Raw genomic sequence first — 22030 nt, 5'->3', positions numbered from 1 at the left:
CACCTTGGATTTGGCCTATGCTCTCCACTGGTGCCAATAAGATAGGCTATAGGCCTGCTGTTGTTTGCTCAATTAAGTTGATAATTTTGATAACTAAAAGACAGGTTAGTCTTTTTCATTGTCTTCTCAGTAATGGCCATTTTGTTTTCCTGCGTTTGAATTGTGAAATTTTGCGATATGCCTGGCTGGACCTGTACTTTTCACTGACCGTCGCAGCTCAACAATCTTCTATTTGTTATTTGCCGCACGCGCAATTGTTGCCTTTCCTTCCGACTGTAGGCAATGCGATTCAATACAATCCACAACTAATTTTTCTTTTAAGGGGAAGCTAATGATCTTCTGGCCAAAGTATGCTTTAGTAGCCTGTTTTCAATTATTTTATTTATTCATGTATAGACAGGAGTAGGCTTATTATGCCATATAATTTTGCCAATTAAATTAGGGAACGCTTAGCTAGTATTTGTTTTTTCTTCCTAATTATTTTAACCAAAATAAGGGCCTTTACTGAAAATAGGCCTTTTGCAGTATTTAAATCATGACAGAAGCATCTAATTCTTATTAAAGAGCCAGATAGTTTCCTAAAGTATCCTTTATGAATGGACATAGGCCTATAAAGCGAATCATCGAACTCACAATCACACCCCGCAAAAGGACCCATACACGTGGGTTTGGATAGGATTGTCCATTTGACACATTGTAGGAGCCAGAACAACCTTGTCGACTGCTGTTGAATTATTAATAGACACATCCAACTTTTTTTTCTTTTTTTAAAGACTGCTTTATTTACTAGTAAGAAATGAAAATATGCATTGTATAAAAATTTAAAAAAGTCCACATCAAACTTTTCTTTTAGGCTTCTGCAACCCCGCTAGCTGCTGGAGCATCAAACATTTGGAAAGAGATGTAGACGAAGTTAGCAGAACTGCTTATAATCGTTAGTAAACACTCCAGCTATTAGATTAAGTTGATCTATTAGATTAAGTTGATCTATACAAAATTAATGTAGGCCTATTTAATCAGTTTTGATGGCTATTTTATTATCATGCTGGTCTTCATCCATAAATGTCAATTATAGGGTTATTCAATTACTGTCACAGTCCTATTAAATGCACTGTTTGTGCATATTCAGGTTCAGAGACACTCACTGACTTTTGGAAAAGTAGATTTATTTTGTCCTTGCATGGCTGCAGTTTAATTTATGGTCAATATATAAATTGTGTTGCAGATGAGAAACCTCATGTCCAACTCCAATGAAACTCAATGTTCCAACTCAACAGACATGAAGTGTAATGGAATTGCCCCAACCGTGCACCACTGAGTGTAAGGCTGAGTGTATGTTTTTAATGAGTCGTGACTGTGAAATAGGAGACGTGTAGTGATAAGGCCATCCAGCCCACCCCACCCGCACCGACCCACTTAGGATATAGTGTGGGTGTTTTGCTTTTGACATCCTAGCTGGATTGCATAACCAGACCAAACATCTATATCACTCTCCTAGGCCACATGAAACATTCTCACACCGAAAGACTTATGTTGAGTTCATATAGTTTGACTGTACCACGTGAAGTACAATTTGTTCATTTCTAGAGCATGCAGACTTGACTGCCAATTTTGTGGATAAAAACCCCCACTGCATTTGCTCAATGCTCATGAAGTCATCCATGTTTTGGAAGGCTAAACTGTTATGCCATGGGGGAAAAATTAACGTGTCAGTCCTAAGTGCCTAGTTCTTACCCATTGTAATGGGAGAGACAGAATATTATTTCAGCGAGGGAATGGATTAGTCTCCATCCCAGGTCAGCTGTGTTCCTGTGTACTCTTCAGGTGATTGGGGGGAGGGCGTTCATCCTACTCACATACAGAGGGGAAAGGGAAGCTCCAGTCAGCTGTAATTCCCTCAGATTAATGCAGCCCCCTTTATGTAACCACATGTACGATTCATCCAACATGTTATTGTGTGTTCATGGAGGTGTTAAGTGCTTTTCAGGAGAGGGTCTTAGTCATTCACTGGCTGGTGGCTCTGTTGTGTAGCTGACGCTCGCTTAGAGTTCCACACGTGGACTGTAGCCTACTTTTGAAATGAAATGTCAGATTTATAAAGCTCCCGTTTCCCACTGCTAGCACACAGGCAGCAAATGTGCACATCTTCAATGCATTTTTTGACTTGTAGCTTTTGCAAGCTGCCCAAAGAGAAGTAGGCCCAGTATTAAAGTAGAAGAATAGAGAAGTAGGCCCAGTACTAAAGTAGGATTCTGGTCAAGCATGCTGGCAGTACTCCTCACAAGGAAACGTTAAGATTACAGTTAAAGTTGGTTTGTTTACCTGTTTGAGTTGCATTCTTTTCTGACTGGTATGATATGAATGGGACTTGGTGTATATGCCCCGTCTACATTTTAGTAATTTAGCAGACACTCTTAACCATAATGGCTCTTGTAAGTCGCTCTGGTTAAGTGTCTTGCTCAGGTGAAAAATCTGTCGATGTACCCTTATCTGTCGCAATGTTCAGTCAGCAGGGGCTTGCACATCACCAGGCCCATGAGTTTCCCCTCCCTTACTGGTCAGGTAAAACTGTCCAGGCCCTAGTCCTTTATAGGCCTAAATCATACTCTGAACTGAAAGCAATAACACCCCTGGTGGCTCTTTATCCATCTACATACATTTGTATTGACAATCTTTCCTCTTTCTACTCCAGGCACAGACATCTCAGTGGGAGAGGAGGTGGCCATTAAACTGGAATGCGTGAAGACCAAACACCCTCAGCTCCACATAGAGAGTAAGATCTACAAGATGATGCAGGGAGGAGGTGAGACATGGGTCTGAAACATTATACATGGGCCAGGCTGTGGCTATCAGTCTCTCTTTCCCCATCTCCCCCTTCTATCTACACCCTTCATCTTCCTTCTCACCCTATTTCCCCCCTTCCCCCAATGTTAATGTGGTTTTCACATCGCTGGACAAGCAGGCAGGCAGGCAGTCATCCAGATGAGTCAGTCATGCCAGCCAGCAGCCTGAGCGAATAAAGACTCAGTGGAACCTGTCATCAGATCAGTCAGAGAAACAGCACTTGTGTGGGATGGGTATCACATAAGAAATCATGTTAAACCCAATAAAGAATGGGATTTCCTTTCCCTACAGTGGGCATCCTTATAAATCACTCTCAACTCCATTCCCTACAGTGGGCATCCTTATAAAACACTCTCCCTTCCATTCCCTACAGTGGGCATCCTTATAAATCACTCTCCCTTCCATTCCCTACAGTGGGCATCCTTATAAATCACTCTCTCCCTTCCATTCCCTACAGTGGGCATCCTTATAAATCACTCTCTCCCTTCCATTCCCTACAGTGGTCATCCTTATAAATCACTCTCTCCCTTCCATTCCCTACAGTGGGCATCCTTATAAATCACTCTCTCCCTTCCATTCCCTACAGTGGGCATCCTTATAAATCACTCTCCCTTCCATTCCCTGCAGTGGGCATCCTTATAAATCACTCTCTCCCTTCCATTCCCTACAGTGGGCATCCTTATAAATCACTCTCTCCCTTCCATTCCCTACAGTGGGCATCCTTATAAATCACTCTCTCCCTTCCATTCCCTACAGTGGGCATCCTTATAAATCACTCTCTCCCTTCCATTCCCTACAGTGGGCATCCTTATAAATCACTCTCTCCCTTCCATTCCCTACAGTGGGCATCCTTATAAATCACTCTCTCCCTTCCATTCCCTACAGTGGGCATCCTTATAAATCACTCTCTCCCTTCCATTCCCTACAGTGGGCATCCTTATAAATCACTCTCTCCCTTCCATTCCCTACAGTGGGCATCCTTATAAATCACTCTCTCCCTTCCATTCCCTACATTGGGCATCCTTATAAATCACTCTCCCTTCCATTCCCTACAGTGGGCATCCTTATAAATCACTCTCTCACCTCCATTCCCTACAGTGGGCATCCTTATAAATCACTCTCCCTTCCATTCCCTACAGTGGGCATCCTTATAAATCACTCTCAACTCCATTCCCTACAGTGGGCATCCTTATAAATCACTCTCTCACCTCCATTCCCTACAGTGGGCATCCTTATAAATCACTCTCTCACCTCCATTCCCTACAGTGGGCATCCTTATAAATCACTCTCTCCCTTCCATTCCCTGCAGTGGGCATCCTTATAAATCACTCTCTCCCTTCCATTCCCTACAGTGGGCATCCTTATAAATCACTCAACTCCATTCCCTACAGTGGGCATCCTTATAAATCACTCTCCCTTCCATTCCCTACAGTTGGCATCCTTATAAATCACTCTCCCTTCCATTCCCTACAGTGGGCATCCTTATAAATCACTCTCTCCCTTCCATTCCCTACAGTGGGCATCCTTATAAATCACTCTCCCTTCCATTCCCTACAGTGGGCATCCTTATAAATCACTCTCTCCCTTCCATTCCCTACAGTGGGCATCCTTATAAATCACTCTCTCCCTTCCATTCCCTACAGTGGGCATCCTTATAAATCACTCTCCCTTCCATTCCCTACAGTGGGCATCCTTATAAATCACTCTCCCTTCCATTCCCTACAGTGGGCATCCTTATAAATCACTCTCCCTTCCATTCCCTGCAGTGGGCATCCTTATAAATCACTCTCTCCCTTCCATTCCCTACAGTGGGCATCCTTATAAATCACTCTCAACTCCATTCCCTACAGTGGGCATCCTTATAAATCACTCTCAACTCCATTCCCTACAGTGGGCATCCTTATAAAACACTCTCCCTTCCATTCCCTACAGTGGGCATCCTTATAAATCACTCTCAACTCCATTCCCTACAGTGGGCATCCTTATAAATCACTCTCTCCCTTCCATTCCCTAGAGTGGGCATCCTTATAAATCACTCTCTCCCTTCCATTCCCTACAGTGGGCATCCTTATAAATCACTCTCAACTCCATTCCCTACATTGGGCATCCTTATAAATCACTCTCCCTTCCATTCCCTACAGTGGGCATCCTTATAAATCACTCTCTCCCTTCCATTCCCTACAGTGGGCATCCTTATAAATCACTCTCAACTCCATTCCCTACAGTGGGCATCCTTATAAATCACTCTCTCACCTCCATTCCCTACAGTGGGCATCCTTATAAATCACTCTCTCCCTTCCATTCCCTACAGTGGGCATCCTTATAAATCACTCTCTCCCTTCCATTCCCTACAGTGGGCATCCTTATAAATCACTCTCTCACCTCCATTCCCTACAGTGGGCATCCTTATAAATCACTCTCTCACCTCCATTCCCTACAGTGGGCATCCTTATAAATCACTCTCTCACCTCCATTCCCTACAGTGGGCATCCTTATAAATCACTCTCTCCCTTCCATTCCCTACAGTGGGCATCCTTATAAATCACACTCTCACCTCCATTCCCTACAGTGGGCATCCTTATAAATCACTCTCACCTCCATTCCCTACAGTGGGCATCCTTATAAATCACTCTCTCCCTTCCATTCCCTACAGTGGGCATCCTTATAAATCACTCTCTCCCTTCCATTCCCTACAGTGGGCATCCTTATAAATCACTCTCTCCCTTCCATTCCCTACAGTGGGCATCCTTATAAATCACTCTCTCCCTTCCATTCCCTACAGTGGGCATCCTTATAAATCACTCTCTCCCTTCCATTCCCTACAGTGGGCATCCTTATAAATCACTCTCTCCCTTCCATTCCCTACAGTGGGCATCCTTATAAATCACTCTCCCTTCCATTCCCTACAGTGGGCATCCTTATAAATCACTCTCTCCCTTCCATTCCCTACAGTGGGCATCCTTATAAATCACTCTCTCCCTTCCATTCCCTACAGTGGGCATCCTTATAAATCACTCTCTCCCTTCCATTCCCTACAGTGGGCATCCTTATAAATCACTCTCTCCCTTCCATTCCCTACAGTGGGCATCCTTATAAATCACTCTCTCCCTTCCATTCCCTACAGTGGGCATCCTTATAAATCACTCTCTCCCTTCCATTCCCTACAGTGGGCATCCTTATAAATCACTCTCCCTTCCATTCCCTACAGTGGGCATCCTTATAAATCACTCTCCCTTCCATTCCCTGCAGTGGGCATCCTTATAAATCACTCTCTCCCTTCCATTCCCTACAGTGGGCATCCTTATAAATCACTCTCTCCCTTCCATTCCCTACAGTGGGCATCCTTATAAATCACTCTCTCCCTTCCGTTCCCTACAGTGGGCATCCTTATAAATCACTCTCCCTTCCATTCCCTACAGTGGGCATCCTTATAAATCACTCTCTCCCTTCCATTCCCTACAGTGGGCATCCTTATAAATCACTCTCTCCCTTCCATTCCCTACAGTGGGCATCCTTATAAATCACTCTCAACTCCATTCCCTACAGTGGGCATCCTTATAAATCACTCTCTCCCTTCCATTCCCTACAGTGGGCATCCTTATAAATCACTCTCTCCCTTCCGTTCCCTACAGTGGGCATCCTTATAAATCACTCTCAACTCCATTCTTTACAGTGGGCATCCTTATAAATCACTCTCTCCCTTCCATTCCCTACAGTGGGCATCCTTATAAATCACTCTCTCCCTTCCATTCCCTACAGTGGGCATCTTTATAAATCACTCTCTCCCTTCCATTCCCTACAGTGGGCATCCTTATAAATCACTCTCTCCCTTCCATTCCCTACAGTGGGCATCCTTATAAATCACTCTCAACTCCATTCCCTACATTGGGCATCCTTATAAATCACTCTCCCTTCCATTCCCTACAGTGGGCATCCTTATAAATCACTCTCTCCCTTCCATTCCCTACAGTGGGCATCCTTATAAATCACTCTCAACTCCATTCCCTACAGTGGGCATCCTTATAAATCTCTCTCCCTTCCATTCCCTACAGTGGGCATCCTTATAAATCAATCTCCCTTCCATTCCCTACAGTGGGCATCTTTATAAATCACTCTCTCCCTTCCATTCCCTACAGTGGGCATCCTTATAAATCACTCACCTCCATTCCCTACAGTGGGCATCCTTATAAATCACTCAACTCCATTCCCTACAGTGGGCATCCTTATAAATCACTCTCTCAACTCCATTCCCTACAGTGGGCATCCTTATAAATCACTCTCTCCCTTCCATTCCCTACAGTGGGCATCCTTATAAATCACTCTCTCCCTTCCATTCCCTACAGTGGGCATCCTTATAAATCACTCTCTCAACTCCATTCCCTACAGTGGGCATCCTTATAAATCACTCTCTCACCTCCATTCCCTACAGTGGGCATCCTTATAAATCACTCTCTCCCTTCCATTCCCTACAGTGGGCATCCTTATAAATCACTCTCTCAACTCCATTCCCTACAGTGGGCATCCTTATAAATCACTCTCTCCCTTCCATTCCCTACAGTGGGCATCCTTATAAATCACTCTCTCCCTTCCATTCCCTACAGTGGGCATCTTTATAAATCACTCTCTCCCTTCCATTCCCTACAGTGGGCATCTTTATAAATCACTCTCTCCCTTCCATTCCCTACAGTGGGCATCCTTATAAATCACTCTCTCCCTTCCATTCCCTACAGTGGGCATCCTTATAAATCACTCTCAACTCCATTCCCTACAGTGGGCATCCTTATAAATCACTCTCTCACCTCCATTCCCTACAGTGGGCATCCTTATAAATCACTCTCTCCCTTCCATTCCCTACAGTGGGCATCCTTATAAATCACTCTCTCAACTCCATTCCCTACAGTGGGCATCCTTATAAATCACTCTCTCACCTCCATTCCCTACAGTGGGCATCCTTATAAATCACTCTCTCCCTTCCATTCCCTACTGTGGGCATCCTTATAAATCACTCTCTCCCTTCCATTCCCTACAGTGGGCATCCTTATAAATCACTCTCTCCCTTCCATTCCCTACAGTGGGCATCCTTATAAATCACTCTCTCCCTTCCATTCCCTACAGTGGGCATCCTTATAAATCACTCTCTCCCTTCCATTCCCTACAGTGGGCATCCTTATAAATCACTCTCTCCCTTCCATTCCCTACAGTGGGCATCCTTATAAATCACTCTCTCCCTTCCATTCCCTACAGTGGGCATCCTTATAAATCACTCTCTCCCTTCCATTCCCTACAGTGGGCATCCTTATAAATCACTCTCTCCCTTCCATTCCCTACAGTGGGCATCTTTATAAATCACTCTCTCCCTTCCATTCCCTACAGTGGGCATCCTTATAAATCACTCTCCCTTCCATTCCCTACAGTGGGCATCCTTATAAATCACTCTCTCCCTTCCATTCCCTACAGTGGGCATCCTTATAAATCACTCTCTCCCTTCCATTCCCTACAGTGGGCATCCTTATAAATCACTCTCTCACCTCCATTCCCTACAGTGGGCATCCTTATAAATCACTCTCTCCCTTCCATTCCCTACAGTGGGCATCCTTTATAAATCACTCTCTCCCTTCCATTCCCTACAGTGGGCATCCTTATAAATCACTCTCAACTCCATTCTTTACAGTGGGCATCCTTATAAATCACTCTCTCCCTTCCATTCCCTACAGTGGGCATCCTTATAAATCACTCTCTCCCTTCCATTCCCTACAGTGGGCATCCTTATAAATCACTCTCCCTTCCATTCCCTACAGTGGGCATCCTTATAAATCACTCAACTCCATTCCCTAGAGTGGGCATCCTTATAAATCACTCTCTCCCTTCCATTCCCTACAGTGGGCATCCTTATAAATCACTCTCAACTCCATTCCCTACAGTGGGCATCCTTATAAATCACTCAACTCCATTCCCTAGAGTGGGCATCCTTATAAATCACTCTCAACTCCATTCCCTACATTGGGCATCCTTATAAATCACTCTCCCTTCCATTCCCTACAGTGGGCATCCTTATAAATCACTCTCTCCCTTCCATTCCCTACAGTGGGCATCCTTATAAATCACTCTCAACTCCATTCCCTACAGTGGGCATCCTAATAAATCACTCTCTCACCTCCATTCCCTACAGTGGGCATCCTTATAAATCACTCTCTCACCTCCATTCCCTACAGTGGGCATCCTTATAAATCACTCTCTCCCTTCCATTCCCTACAGTGGGCATCCTTATAAATCACTCTCTCCCTTCCATTCCCTACAGTGGGCATCCTTATAAATCACTCTCTCCCTTCCATTCCCTACAGTGGGCATCCTTATAAATCACTCTCTCCCTTCCATTCCCTACAGTGGGCATCCTTATAAATCACTCTCTCCCTTCCATTCCCTACAGTGGGCATCCTTATAAATCACTCTCTCCCTTCCATTCCCTACAGTGGGCATCCTTATAAATCACTCTCTCAACTCCATTCCCTACAGTGGGCATCCTTATAAATCACTCTCCCTTCCATTCCCTACAGTGGGCATCCTTATAAATCACTCTCTCAACTCCATTCCCTACAGTGGGCATCCTTATAAATCACTCTCCCTTCCATTCCCTACAGTGGGCATCCTTATAAATCACTCTCAACTCCATTCCCTACAGTGGGCATCCTTATAAATCACTCTCTCAACTCCATTCCCTACAGTGGGCATCCTTATAAATCACTCTCCCTTCCATTCCCTACAGTGGGCATCCTTATAAATCACTCTCTCCCTTCCATTCCCTGCAGTGGGCATCCTTATAAATCACTCTCTCCCTTCCATTCCCTACAGTGGGCATCCTTATAAATCACTCTCTCCCTTCCATTCCCTACAGTGGGCATCCTTATAAATCACTCTCAACTCCATTCTTTACAGTGGGCATCCTTATAAATCACTCTCTCCCTTCCATTCCCTACAGTGGGCATCCTTATAAATCACTCTCAACTCCATTCCCTACAGTGGGCATCCTTATAAATCACTCTCAACTCCATTCCCTACAGTGGGCATCCTTATAAATCACTCAACTCCATTCCCTAGAGTGGGCATCCTTATAAATCACTCTCTCCCTTCCATTCCCTACAGTGGGCATCCTTATAAATCACTCTCAACTCCATTCCCTACATTGGGCATCCTTATAAATCACTCTCTCCCTTCCATTCCCTACAGTGGGCATCCTTATAAATCACTCTCAACTCCATTCCCTACATTGGGCATCCTTATAAATCACTCTCCCTTCCATTCCCTACAGTGGGCATCCTTATAAATCACTCTCAACTCCATTCCCTACAGTGGGCATCCTTATAAATCACTCTCCCTTCCATTCCCTACAGTGGGCATCCTTATAAATCACTCAACTCCATTCCCTACAGTGGGCATCCTTATAAATCACTCTCTCCCTTCCATTCCCTACAGTGGGCATCCTTATAAATCACTCTCCCTTCCATTCCCTACAGTGGGCATCCTTATAAATCACTCTCTCCCTTCCATTCCCTACTGTGGGCATCCTTATAAATCACTCTCAACTCCATTCCCTACAGTGGGCATCCTTATAAATCACTCTCTCACCTCCATTCCCTACAGTGGGCATCCTTATAAATCACTCTCTCACCTCCATTCCCTACAGTGGGCATCCTTATAAATCACTCTCTCCCTTCCATTCCCTACAGTGGGCATCCTTATAAATCACTCTCTCCCTTCCATTCCCTACAGTGGGCATCCTTATAAATCACTCTCTCCCTTCCATTCCCTACAGTGGGCATCCTTATAAATCACTCTCTCCCTTCCATTCCCTACAGTGGGCATCCTTATAAATCACTCTCTCCCTTCCATTCCCTACAGTGGGCATCCTTATAAATCACTCTCAACTCCATTCCCTACAGTGGGCATCCTTATAAATCACTCTCTCACCTCCATTCCCTACAGTGGGCATCCTTATAAATCACTCTCTCACCTCCATTCCCTACAGTGGGCATCCTTATAAATCACTCTCTCCCTTCCATTCCCTACAGTGGGCATCCTTATAAATCACTCTCTCCCTTCCATTCCCTACAGTGGGCATCCTTATAAATCACTCTCTCCCTTCCATTCCCTACAGTGGGCATCCTTATAAATCACTCTCTCCCTTCCATTCCCTACAGTGGGCATCCTTATAAATCACTCTCTCCCTTCCATTCCCTACAGTGGGCATCCTTTATAAATCACTCTCTCCCTTCCATTCCCTACAGTGGGCATCCTTTATAAATCACTCTCTCCCTTCCATTCCCTACAGTGGGCATCCTTTATAAATCACTCTCTCCCTTCCATTCCCTGCAGTGGGCATCTTTATAAATCACTCTCTCCCTTCCATTCCCTACAGTGGGCATCCTTATAAATCACTCTCTCCCTTCCATTCCCTACAGTGGGCATCCTTATAAATCACTCTCTCCCTTCCATTCCCTACAGTGGGCATCCTTATAAATCACTCTCTCCCTTCCATTCCCTACAGTGGGCATCCTTATAAATCACTCTCTCTCTTCCATTCCCTACAGTGGGCATCCTTATAAATCACTCTCCCTTCCATTCCCTACAGTGGGCATCCTTATAAACATCCTTATAAATCACTCTCTCCCTTCCATTCCCTACAGTGGGCATCCTTATAAATCACTCTCTCCCTTCCATTCCCTACAGTGGGCATCCTTATAAATCACTCTCTCCCTTCCATTCCCTACAGTGGGCATCTTTATAAATCACTCTCTCCCTTCCATTCCCTACAGTGGGCATCTTTATAAATCACTCTCTCCCTTCCATTCCCTACAGTGGGCATCTTTAGAAATCACTCTCTCCCTTCCATTCCCTACAGTGGGCATCTTTATAAATCACTCTCTCCCTTCCATTCCCTACAGTGGGCATCCTTATAAATCACTCTCTCCCTTCCATTCCCTACATTGGGCATCCTTATAAATCACTCTCTCCCTTCCATTCCCTACAGTGGGCATCTTTATAAACATCCTTATAAATCACTCTCTCCCTTCCATTCCCTACAGTGGGCATCCTTATAAATCACTCTCTCCCTTCCATTCCCTACAGTGGGCATCCTTATAAATCACTCTCTCCCTTCCATTCCCTACAGTGGGCATCCTTATAAATCACTCTCTCCCTTCCATTCCCTACAGTGGGCATCCTTATAAATCACTCTCTCCCTTCCATTCCCTACAGTGGGCATCCTTATAAATCACTCTCCCTTCCATTCCCTGCAGTGGGCATCCTTATAAATCACTCTCTCCCTTCCATTCCCTACAGTGGGCATCCTTATAAATCACTCTCTCACCTCCATTCCCTACAGTGGGCATCCTTATAAATCACTCTCTCCCTTCCATTCCCTACAGTGGGCATCCTTATAAATCACTCTCTCCCTTCCATTCCCTACAGTGGGCATCCTTATAAATCACTCTCTCCCTTCCATTCCCTACAGTGGGCATCCTTATAAATCACTCTCTCCCTTCCATTCCCTGCAGTGGGCATCCTTATAAATCACTCTCTCCCTTCCATTCCCTACAGTGGGCATCCTTATAAATCACTCTTTCCCTTCCATTCCCTACAGTGGGCATCCTTATAAATCACTCTCAACTCCATTCCCTACAGTGGGCATCCTTATAAATCACTCTCAACTCCATTCTTTACAGTGGGCATCCTTATAAATCACTCTCTCCCTTCCATTCCCTACAGTGGGCATCCTTATAAATCACTCTCTCCCTTCCATTCCCTACAGTGGGCATCCTTATAAATCACTCTCCCTTCCATTCCCTACAGTGGGCATTCTTATAAATCACTCTCTCCCTTCCATTCCCTACAGTGGGCATCCTTATAAATCACTCAACTCCATTCCCTAGAGTGGGCATCCTTATAAATCACTCTCTCCCTTCCATTCCCTACAGTGGGCATCCTTATAAATCACTCTCTCCCTTCCATTCCCTACAGTGGGCATCCTTATAAATCACTCTCTCCCTTCCATTCCCTACAGTGGGCATCCTTATAAATCACTCTCTCCCTTCCATTCCCTACAGTGGGCATCCTTATAAATCACTCTCTCCCTTCCATTCCCTACAGTGGGCATCCTTATAAATCACTCTCTCCCTTCCATTCCCTACAGTGGGCATCCTTATAAATCACTCTCTCAACTCCATTCCCTACAGTGGGCATCCTTATAAATCACTCTCCCTTCCATTCCCTACAGTGGTCATCCTTATAAATCACTCTCAACTCCATTCCCTACAGTGGGCATCCTTATAAATCACTCTCTCCCTTCCATTCCCTACAGTGGGCATCCTTATAAATCACTCTCTCCCTTCCATTCCCTGCAGTGGGCATCCTTATAAATCACTCTCTCCCTTCCATTCCCTACAGTGGGCATCCTTATAAATCACTCTCTCCCTTCCATTCCCTACAGTGGGCATCCTTATAAATCACTCTCAACTCCATTCTTTACAGTGGGCATCCTTATAAATCACTCTCTCCCTTCCATTCCCTACAGTGGGCATCCTTATAAATCACTCTCAACTCCATTCCCTACAGTGGGCATCCTTATAAATCACTCTCAACTCCATTCCCTACAGTGGGCATCCTTATAAATCACTCAACTCCATTCCCTAGAGTGGGCATCCTTATAAATCACTCTCTCCCTTCCATTCCCTACAGTGGGCATCCTTATAAATCACTCTCAACTCCATTCCCTGCATTGGGCATCCTTATAAATCACTCTCTCCCTTCCATTCCCTACAGTGGGCATCCTTATAAATCACTCTCTCCCTTCCATTCCCTACAGTGGGCATCCTTATAAATCACTCTCAACTCCATTCCCTACATTGGGCATCCTTATAAATCACTCTCCCTTCCATTCCCTACAGTGGGCATCCTTATAAATCACTCTCAACTCCATTCCCTACAGTGGGCATCCTTATAAATCACTCTCCCTTCCATTCCCTACAGTGGGCATCCTTATAAATCACTCAACTCCATTCCCTACAGTGGGCATCCTTATAAATCACTCTCTCCCTTCCATTCCCTACAGTGGGCATCCTTATAAATCACTCTCCCTTCCATTCCCTACAGTGGGCATCCTTATAAATCACTCTCTCCCTTCCATTCCCTACAGTGGGCATCCTTATAAATCACTCTCAACTCCATTCCCTACAGTGGGCATCCTTATAAATCACTCTCTCACCTCCATTCCCTACAGTGGGCATCCTTATAAATCACTCTCTCCCTTCCATTCCCTACAGTGGGCATCCTTATAAATCACTCTCAACTCCATTCCCTACAGTGGGCATCCTTATAAATCACTCTCTCCCTTCCATTCCCTACAGTGGGCATCCTTATAAATCACTCTCTCCCTTCCATTCCCTACAGTGGGCATCTTTATAAATCACTCTCTCCCTTCCATTCCCTACAGTGGGCATCCTTATAAATCACTCTCTCCCTTCCATTCCCTACAGTGGGCATCCTTATAAATCACTCTCTCAACTCCATTCCCTACAGTGGGCATCCTTATAAATCACTCTCCCTTCCATTCCCTACAGTGGGCATCCTTATAAATCACTCTCTCCCTTCCATTCCCTGCAGTGGGCATCCTTATAAATCACTCTCTCCCTTCCATTCCCTACAGTGGGCATCCTTATAAATCACTCTCTCCCTTCCATTCCCTACAGTGGGCATCCTTATAAATCACTCTCAACTCCATTCTTTACAGTGGGCATCCTTATAAATCACTCTCTCCCTTCCATTCCCTACAGTGGGCATCCTTATAAATCACTCTCAACTCCATTCCCTACAGTGGGCATCCTTATAAATCACTCTCAACTCCATTCCCTACAGTGGGCATCCTTATAAATCACTCAACTCCATTCCCTAGAGTGGGCATCCTTATAAATCACTCTCTCCCTTCCATTCCCTACAGTGGGCATCCTTATAAATCACTCTCAACTCCATTCCCTACATTGGGCATCCTTATAAATCACTCTCTCCCTTCCATTCCCTACAGTGGGCATCCTTATAAATCACTCTCAACTCCATTCCCTACATTGGGCATCCTTATAAATCACTCTCCCTTCCATTCCCTACAGTGGGCATCCTTATAAATCACTCTCAACTCCATTCCCTACAGTGGGCATCCTTATAAATCACTCTCCCTTCCATTCCCTACAGTGGGCATCCTTATAAATCACTCAACTCCATTCCCTACAGTGGGCATCCTTATAAATCACTCTCTCCCTTCCATTCCCTACAGTGGGCATCCTTATAAATCACTCTCCCTTCCATTCCCTACAGTGGGCATCCTTATAAATCACTCTCTCCCTTCCATTCCCTACAGTGGGCATCCTTATAAATCACTCTCTCCCTTCCATTCCCTACAGTGGGCATCTTTATAAATCACTCTCTCCCTTCCATTCCCTACAGTGGGCATCTTTATAAATCACTCTCTCCCTTCCATTCCCTACAGTGGGCATCTTTAGAAATCACTCTCTCCCTTCCATTCCCTACAGTGGGCATCTTTATAAATCACTCTCTCCCTTCCATTCCCTACAGTGGGCATCCTTATAAATCACTCTCTCCCTTCCATTCCCTACATTGGGCATCCTTATAAATCACTCTCTCCCTTCCATTCCCTACAGTGGGCATCTTTATAAACATCCTTATAAATCACTCTCTCCCTTCCATTCCCTACAGTGGGCATCCTTATAAATCACTCTCTCCCTTCCATTCCCTACAGTGGGCATCCTTATAAATCACTCTCTCCCTTCCATTCCCTACAGTGGGCATCCTTATAAATCACTCTCTCCCTTCCATTCCCTACAGTGGGCATCCTTATAAATCACTCTCTCCCTTCCATTCCCTACAGTGGGCATCCTTATAAATCACTCTCCCTTCCATTCCCTGCAGTGGGCATCCTTATAAATCACTCTCTCCCTTCCATTCCCTACAGTGGGCATCCTTATAAATCACTCTCTCACCTCCATTCCCTACAGTGGGCATCCTTATAAATCACTCTCTCCCTTCCATTCCCTACAGTGGGCATCCTTATAAATCACTCTCTCCCTTCCATTCCCTACAGTGGGCATCCTTATAAATCACTCTCTCCCTTCCATTCCCTACAGTGGGCATCCTTATAAATCACTCTCTCCCTTCCATTCCCTGCAGTGGGCATCCTTATAAATCACTCTCTCCCTTCCATTCCCTACAGTGGGCATCCTTATAAATCACTCTTTCCCTTCCATTCCCTACAGTGGGCATCCTTATAAATCACTCTCAACTCCATTCCCTACAGTGGGCATCCTTATAAATCACTCTCAACTCCATTCTTTACAGTGGGCATCCTTATAAATCACTCTCTCCCTTCCATTCCCTACAGTGGGCATCCTTATAAATCACTCTCTCCCTTCCATTCCCTACAGTGGGCATCCTTATAAATCACTCTCCCTTCCATTCCCTACAGTGGGCATCCTTATAAATCACTCTCTCCCTTCCATTCCCTACAGTGGGCATCCTTATAAATCACTCAACTCCATTCCCTAGAGTGGGCATCCTTATAAATCACTCTCTCCCTTCCATTCCCTACAGTGGGCATCCTTATAAATCACTCTCTCCCTTCCATTCCCTACAGTGGGCATCCTTATAAATCACTCTCTCCCTTCCATTCCCTACAGTGGGCATCCTTATAAATCACTCTCTCCCTTCCATTCCCTACAGTGGGCATCCTTATAAATCACTCTCTCCCTTCCATTCCCTACAGTGGGCATCCTTATAAATCACTCTCTCCCTTCCATTCCCTACAGTGGGCATCCTTATAAATCACTCTCTCAACTCCATTCCCTACAGTGGGCATCCTTATAAATCACTCTCCCTTCCATTCCCTACAGTGGTCATCCTTATAAATCACTCTCTCAACTCCATTCCCTACAGTGGGCATCCTTTATAAATCACTCTCTCCCTTCCATTCCCTACAGTGGGCATCCTTATAAATCACTCTCTCCCTTCCATTCCCTACAGTGGGCATCCTTATAAATCACTCTCCCTTCCATTCCCTACAGTGGTCATCCTTATAAATCACTCTCAACTCCATTCCCTACAGTGGGCATCCTTATAAATCACTCTCTCCCTTCCATTCCCTACAGTGGGCATCCTTATAAATCACTCTCTCCCTTCCATTCCCTGCAGTGGGCATCCTTATAAATCACTCTCTCCCTTCCATTCCCTACAGTGGGCATCCTTATAAATCACTCTCTCCCTTCCATTCCCTACAGTGGGCATCCTTATAAATCACTCTCAACTCCATTCTTTACAGTGGGCATCCTTATAAATCACTCTCTCCCTTCCATTCCCTACAGTGGGCATCCTTATAAATCACTCTCAACTCCATTCCCTACAGTGGGCATCCTTATAAATCACTCTCAACTCCATTCCCTACAGTGGGCATCCTTATAAATCACTCAACTCCATTCCCTAGAGTGGGCATCCTTATAAATCACTCTCTCCCTTCCATTCCCTACAGTGGGCATCCTTATAAATCACTCTCAACTCCATTCCCTACATTGGGCATCCTTATAAATCACTCTCTCCCTTCCATTCCCTACAGTGGGCATCCTTATAAATCACTCTCAACTCCATTCCCTACATTGGGCATCCTTATAAATCACTCTCCCTTCCATTCCCTACAGTGGGCATCCTTATAAATCACTCTCAACTCCATTCCCTACAGTGGGCATCCTTATAAATCACTCTCCCTTCCATTCCCTACAGTGGGCATCCTTATAAATCACTCAACTCCATTCCCTACAGTGGGCATCCTTATAAATCACTCTCTCCCTTCCATTCCCTACAGTGGGCATCCTTATAAATCACTCTCCCTTCCATTCCCTACAGTGGGCATCCTTATAAATCACTCTCTCCCTTCCATTCCCTACAGTGGGCATCCTTATAAATCACTCTCAACTCCATTCCCTACAGTGGGCATCCTTATAAATCACTCTCTCACCTCCATTCCCTACAGTGGGCATCCTTATAAATCACTCTCTCACCTCCATTCCCTACAGTGGGCATCCTTATAAATCACTCTCTCCCTTCCATTCCCTACAGTGGGCATCCTTATAAATCACTCTCTCCCTTCCATTCCCTACAGTGGGCATCCTTATAAATCACTCTCTCCCTTCCATTCCCTACAGTGGGCATCCTTATAAATCACTCTCTCCCTTCCATTCCCTACAGTGGGCATCCTTATAAATCACTCTCTCCCTTCCATTCCCTACAGTGGGCATCCTTATAAATCACTCTCAACTCCATTCCCTACAGTGGGCATCCTTATAAATCACTCTCTCACCTCCATTCCCTACAGTGGGCATCCTTATAAATCACTCTCTCACCTCCATTCCCTACAGTGGGCATCCTTATAAATCACTCTCTCCCTTCCATTCCCTACAGTGGGCATCCTTATAAATCACTCTCTCCCTTCCATTCCCTACAGTGGGCATCCTTATAAATCACTCTCTCCCTTCCATTCCCTACAGTGGGCATCCTTATAAATCACTCTCTCCCTTCCATTCCCTACAGTGGGCATCCTTATAAATCACTCTCTCCCTTCCATTCCCTACAGTGGGCATCCTTTATAAATCACTCTCTCCCTTCCATTCCCTACAGTGGGCATCCTTTATAAATCACTCTCTCCCTTCCATTCCCTACAGTGGGCATCCTTTTAAATCACTCTCTCCCTTCCATTCCCTACAGTGGGCATCCTTTATAAATCACTCTCTCCCTTCCATTCCCTACAGTGGGCATCCTTTATAAATCACTCTCTCCCTTCCATTCCCTACAGTGGGCATCCTTATAAATCACTCTCTCCCTTCCATTCCCTACAGTGGGCATCCTTATAAATCACTCTCTCCCTTCCATTCCCTACAGTGGGCATCCTTATAAATCACTCTCTCCCTTCCATTCCCTACAGTGGGCATCCTTTATAAATCACTCTCTCCCTTCCATTCCCTGCAGTGGGCATCTTTATAAATCACTCTCTCCCTTCCATTCCCTACAGTGGGCATCCTTATAAATCACTCTCTCCCTTCCATTCCCTACAGTGGGCATCCTTATAAATCACTCTCTCCCTTCCATTCCCTACAGTGGGCATCCTTATAAATCACTCTCTCCCTTCCATTCCCTACAGTGGGCATCCTTATAAATCACTCTCTCTCTTCCATTCCCTACAGTGGGCATCCTTATAAATCACTCTCCCTTCCATTCCCTACAGTGGGCATCCTTATAAACATCCTTATAAATCACTCTCTCCCTTCCATTCCCTACAGTGGGCATCCTTATAAATCACTCTCTCCCTTCCATTCCCTACAGTGGGCATCCTTATAAATCACTCTCTCCCTTCCATTCCCTACAGTGGGCATCTTTATAAATCACTCTCTCCCTTCCATTCCCTACAGTGGGCATCTTTATAAATCACTCTCTCCCTTCCATTCCCTACAGTGGGCATCTTTAGAAATCACTCTCTCCCTTCCATTCCCTACAGTGGGCATCTTTATAAATCACTCTCTCCCTTCCATTCCCTACAGTGGGCATCCTTATAAATCACTCTCTCCCTTCCATTCCCTACATTGGGCATCCTTATAAATCACTCTCTCCCTTCCATTCCCTACAGTGGGCATCTTTATAAACATCCTTATAAATCACTCTCTCCCTTCCATTCCCTACAGTGGGCATCCTTATAAATCACTCTCTCCCTTCCATTCCCTACAGTGGGCATCCTTATAAATCACTCTCTCCCTTCCATTCCCTACAGTGGGCATCCTTATAAATCACTCTCTCCCTTCCATTCCCTACAGTGGACATCCTTATAAATCACTCTCTCCCTTCCATTCCCTACAGTGGGCATCCTTATAAATCACTCTCTCCCTTCCATTCCCTACAGTGGGCATCTTTATAAATCACTCTCTCCCTTCCATTCCCTACAGTGGGCATCTTTATAAATCACTCTCTCCCTTCCATTCCCTACAGTGGGCATCTTTAGAAATCACTCTCTCCCTTCCATTCCCTACAGTGGGCATCTTTAGAAATCACTCTCTCCCTTCCATTCCCTACAGTGGGCATCCTTATAAATCACTCTCTCCCTTCCATTCCCTACAGTGGGCATCCTTATAAATCACTCTCTCCCTTCCATTCCCTACAGTGGGCATCCTTATAAATCACTCTCACATCCATTCCCTACAGTGGGCATCCTTGTAAATCACTCTCCCTTCCATTCCCTACAGTGGGCATCCTTATAAATCACTCTCTCCCTTCCATTCCCTACAGTGGGCATCTTTATAAATCACTCTCTCCCTTCCATTCCCTACAGTGGGCATCTTTATAAATCACTCTCTCCCTTCCATTCCCTACAGTGGGCATCTTTATAAATCACTCTCTCCCTTCCATTCCCTACAGTGGGCATCCTTATAAATCACTCTCTCCCTTCCATTCCCTACAGTGGGCATCTTTATAAATCACTCTCTCCCTTCCATTCCCTACAGTGGGCATCTTTATAAATCACTCTCTCCCTTCCATTCCCTACAGTGGGCATCTTTATAAATCACTCTCTCCCTTCCATTCCCTACAGTGGGCATCCTTATAAATCACTCTCTCCCTTCCATTCCCTACAGTGGGCATCTTTATAAATCACTCTCTCCCTTCCATTCCCTACAGTGGGCATCCTTATAAATCACTCTCTCCCTTCCATTCCCTACAGTGGGCATCTTTATAAACATCCTTATAAATCACTCTCTCCCTTCCATTCCCTACAGTGGGCATCCTTATAAATCACTCTCTCCCTTCCATTCCCTACAGTGGGCATCCTTATAAACATCTTTATAAATCACTCTCTCCCTTCCATTCCCTACAGTGGGCATCTTTATAAATCACTCTCTCCCTTCCATTCCCTACAGTGGGCATCCTTATAAATCACTCTCTCCCTTCCATTCCCTACAGTGGGCATCTTTATAAATCACTCTCTCCCTTCCATTCCCTACAGTGGGCATCTTTATAAATCACTCTCTCCCTTCCATTCCCTACAGTGGGCATCTTTAGAAATCACTCTCTCCCTTCCATTCCCTACAGTGGGCATCTTTATAAACATCCTTATAAATCACTCTCTCCCTTCCATTCCCTACAGTGGGCATCTTTATAAATCGCTCTCTCCCTTCCATTCCCTACAGTGGGCATCCTTATAAACATCCTTATAAATCACTCTCTCCCTTCCATTCCCTACAGTGGGCATCCTTATAAATCACTCTCTCCCTTCCATTCCCTACAGTGGGCATCCTTATAAATCACTCTCTCCCTTCCATTCCCTACAGTGGGCATCCTTATAAATCACTCTCTCCCTTCCATTCCCTACAGTGGGCATCCTTATAAATCACTCTCTCCCTTCCATTCCCTACAGTGGGCATCCTTATAAACATCCTTATAAATCACTCTCTCCCTTCCATTCCCTACAGTGGGCATCCTTATAAATCACTCTCTCCCTTCCATTCCCTACAGTGGGCATCTTTATAAATCACTCTCTCCCTTCCATTCCCTACAGTGGGCATCCTTATAAATCACTCTCTCCCTTCCATTCCCTACAGTGGGCATCTTTATAAATCACTCTCTCCCTTCCATTCCCTACAGTGGGCATCCTTATAAATCACTCTCTCCCTTCCATTCCCTACAGTGGGCATCCTTATAAATCACTCTCTCACCTCCATTCCCTACAGTGGGCATCCTTATAAATCACTCTCTCCCTTCCATTCCCTACAGTGGGCATCCTTATAAATCACTCTCTCCCTTCCATTCCCTACAGTGGGCATCCTTATAAACATCTTTATAAATCGCTCTCTCCCTTCCATTCCCTACAGTGGGCATCCTTATAAACATCTTTATAAATCACTCTCTCCCTTCCATTCCCTACAGTGGGCATCCTTATAAATCACTCTCTCACCTCCATTCCCTACAGTGGGCATCCTTATAAATCACTCTCTCCCTTCCATTCCCTACAGTGGGCATCCTTATAAATCACTCTCTCATCCATTCCCTACAGTGGGCATCCTTATAAATCACTCTCCCTTCCATTCCCTACAGTGGGCAT

General features: G+C 44.9%; 1 protein-coding gene across 4 annotated transcripts in view; it reads left to right on the top strand.

Moving 5' to 3' along the window:
- Nucleotides 1–22030, top strand: part of LOC129862346 (casein kinase I) — a 42860-nt gene that overhangs the window by 9103 nt on the left and 11727 nt on the right. For all 4 annotated transcript variants that reach the window (XM_055933903.1, XM_055933893.1, XM_055933910.1 and 1 more), the window contains exon 2: nt 2693–2803. In XM_055933903.1, coding sequence (XP_055789878.1) covers nt 2693–2803 — 111 coding nt within the window. The remainder of the gene's footprint in view (nt 1–2692; nt 2804–22030) is intronic.

The sequence above is a fragment of the Salvelinus fontinalis genome, chromosome 1, assembly GCF_029448725.1.
Source record: "Salvelinus fontinalis isolate EN_2023a chromosome 1, ASM2944872v1, whole genome shotgun sequence".
Lineage (NCBI taxonomy): Eukaryota > Metazoa > Chordata > Actinopteri > Salmoniformes > Salmonidae > Salvelinus > Salvelinus fontinalis.
The sequence above is the reverse complement of the archived record's forward strand: the minus strand, read 5'-3'. Positions and strand labels throughout refer to the sequence as shown.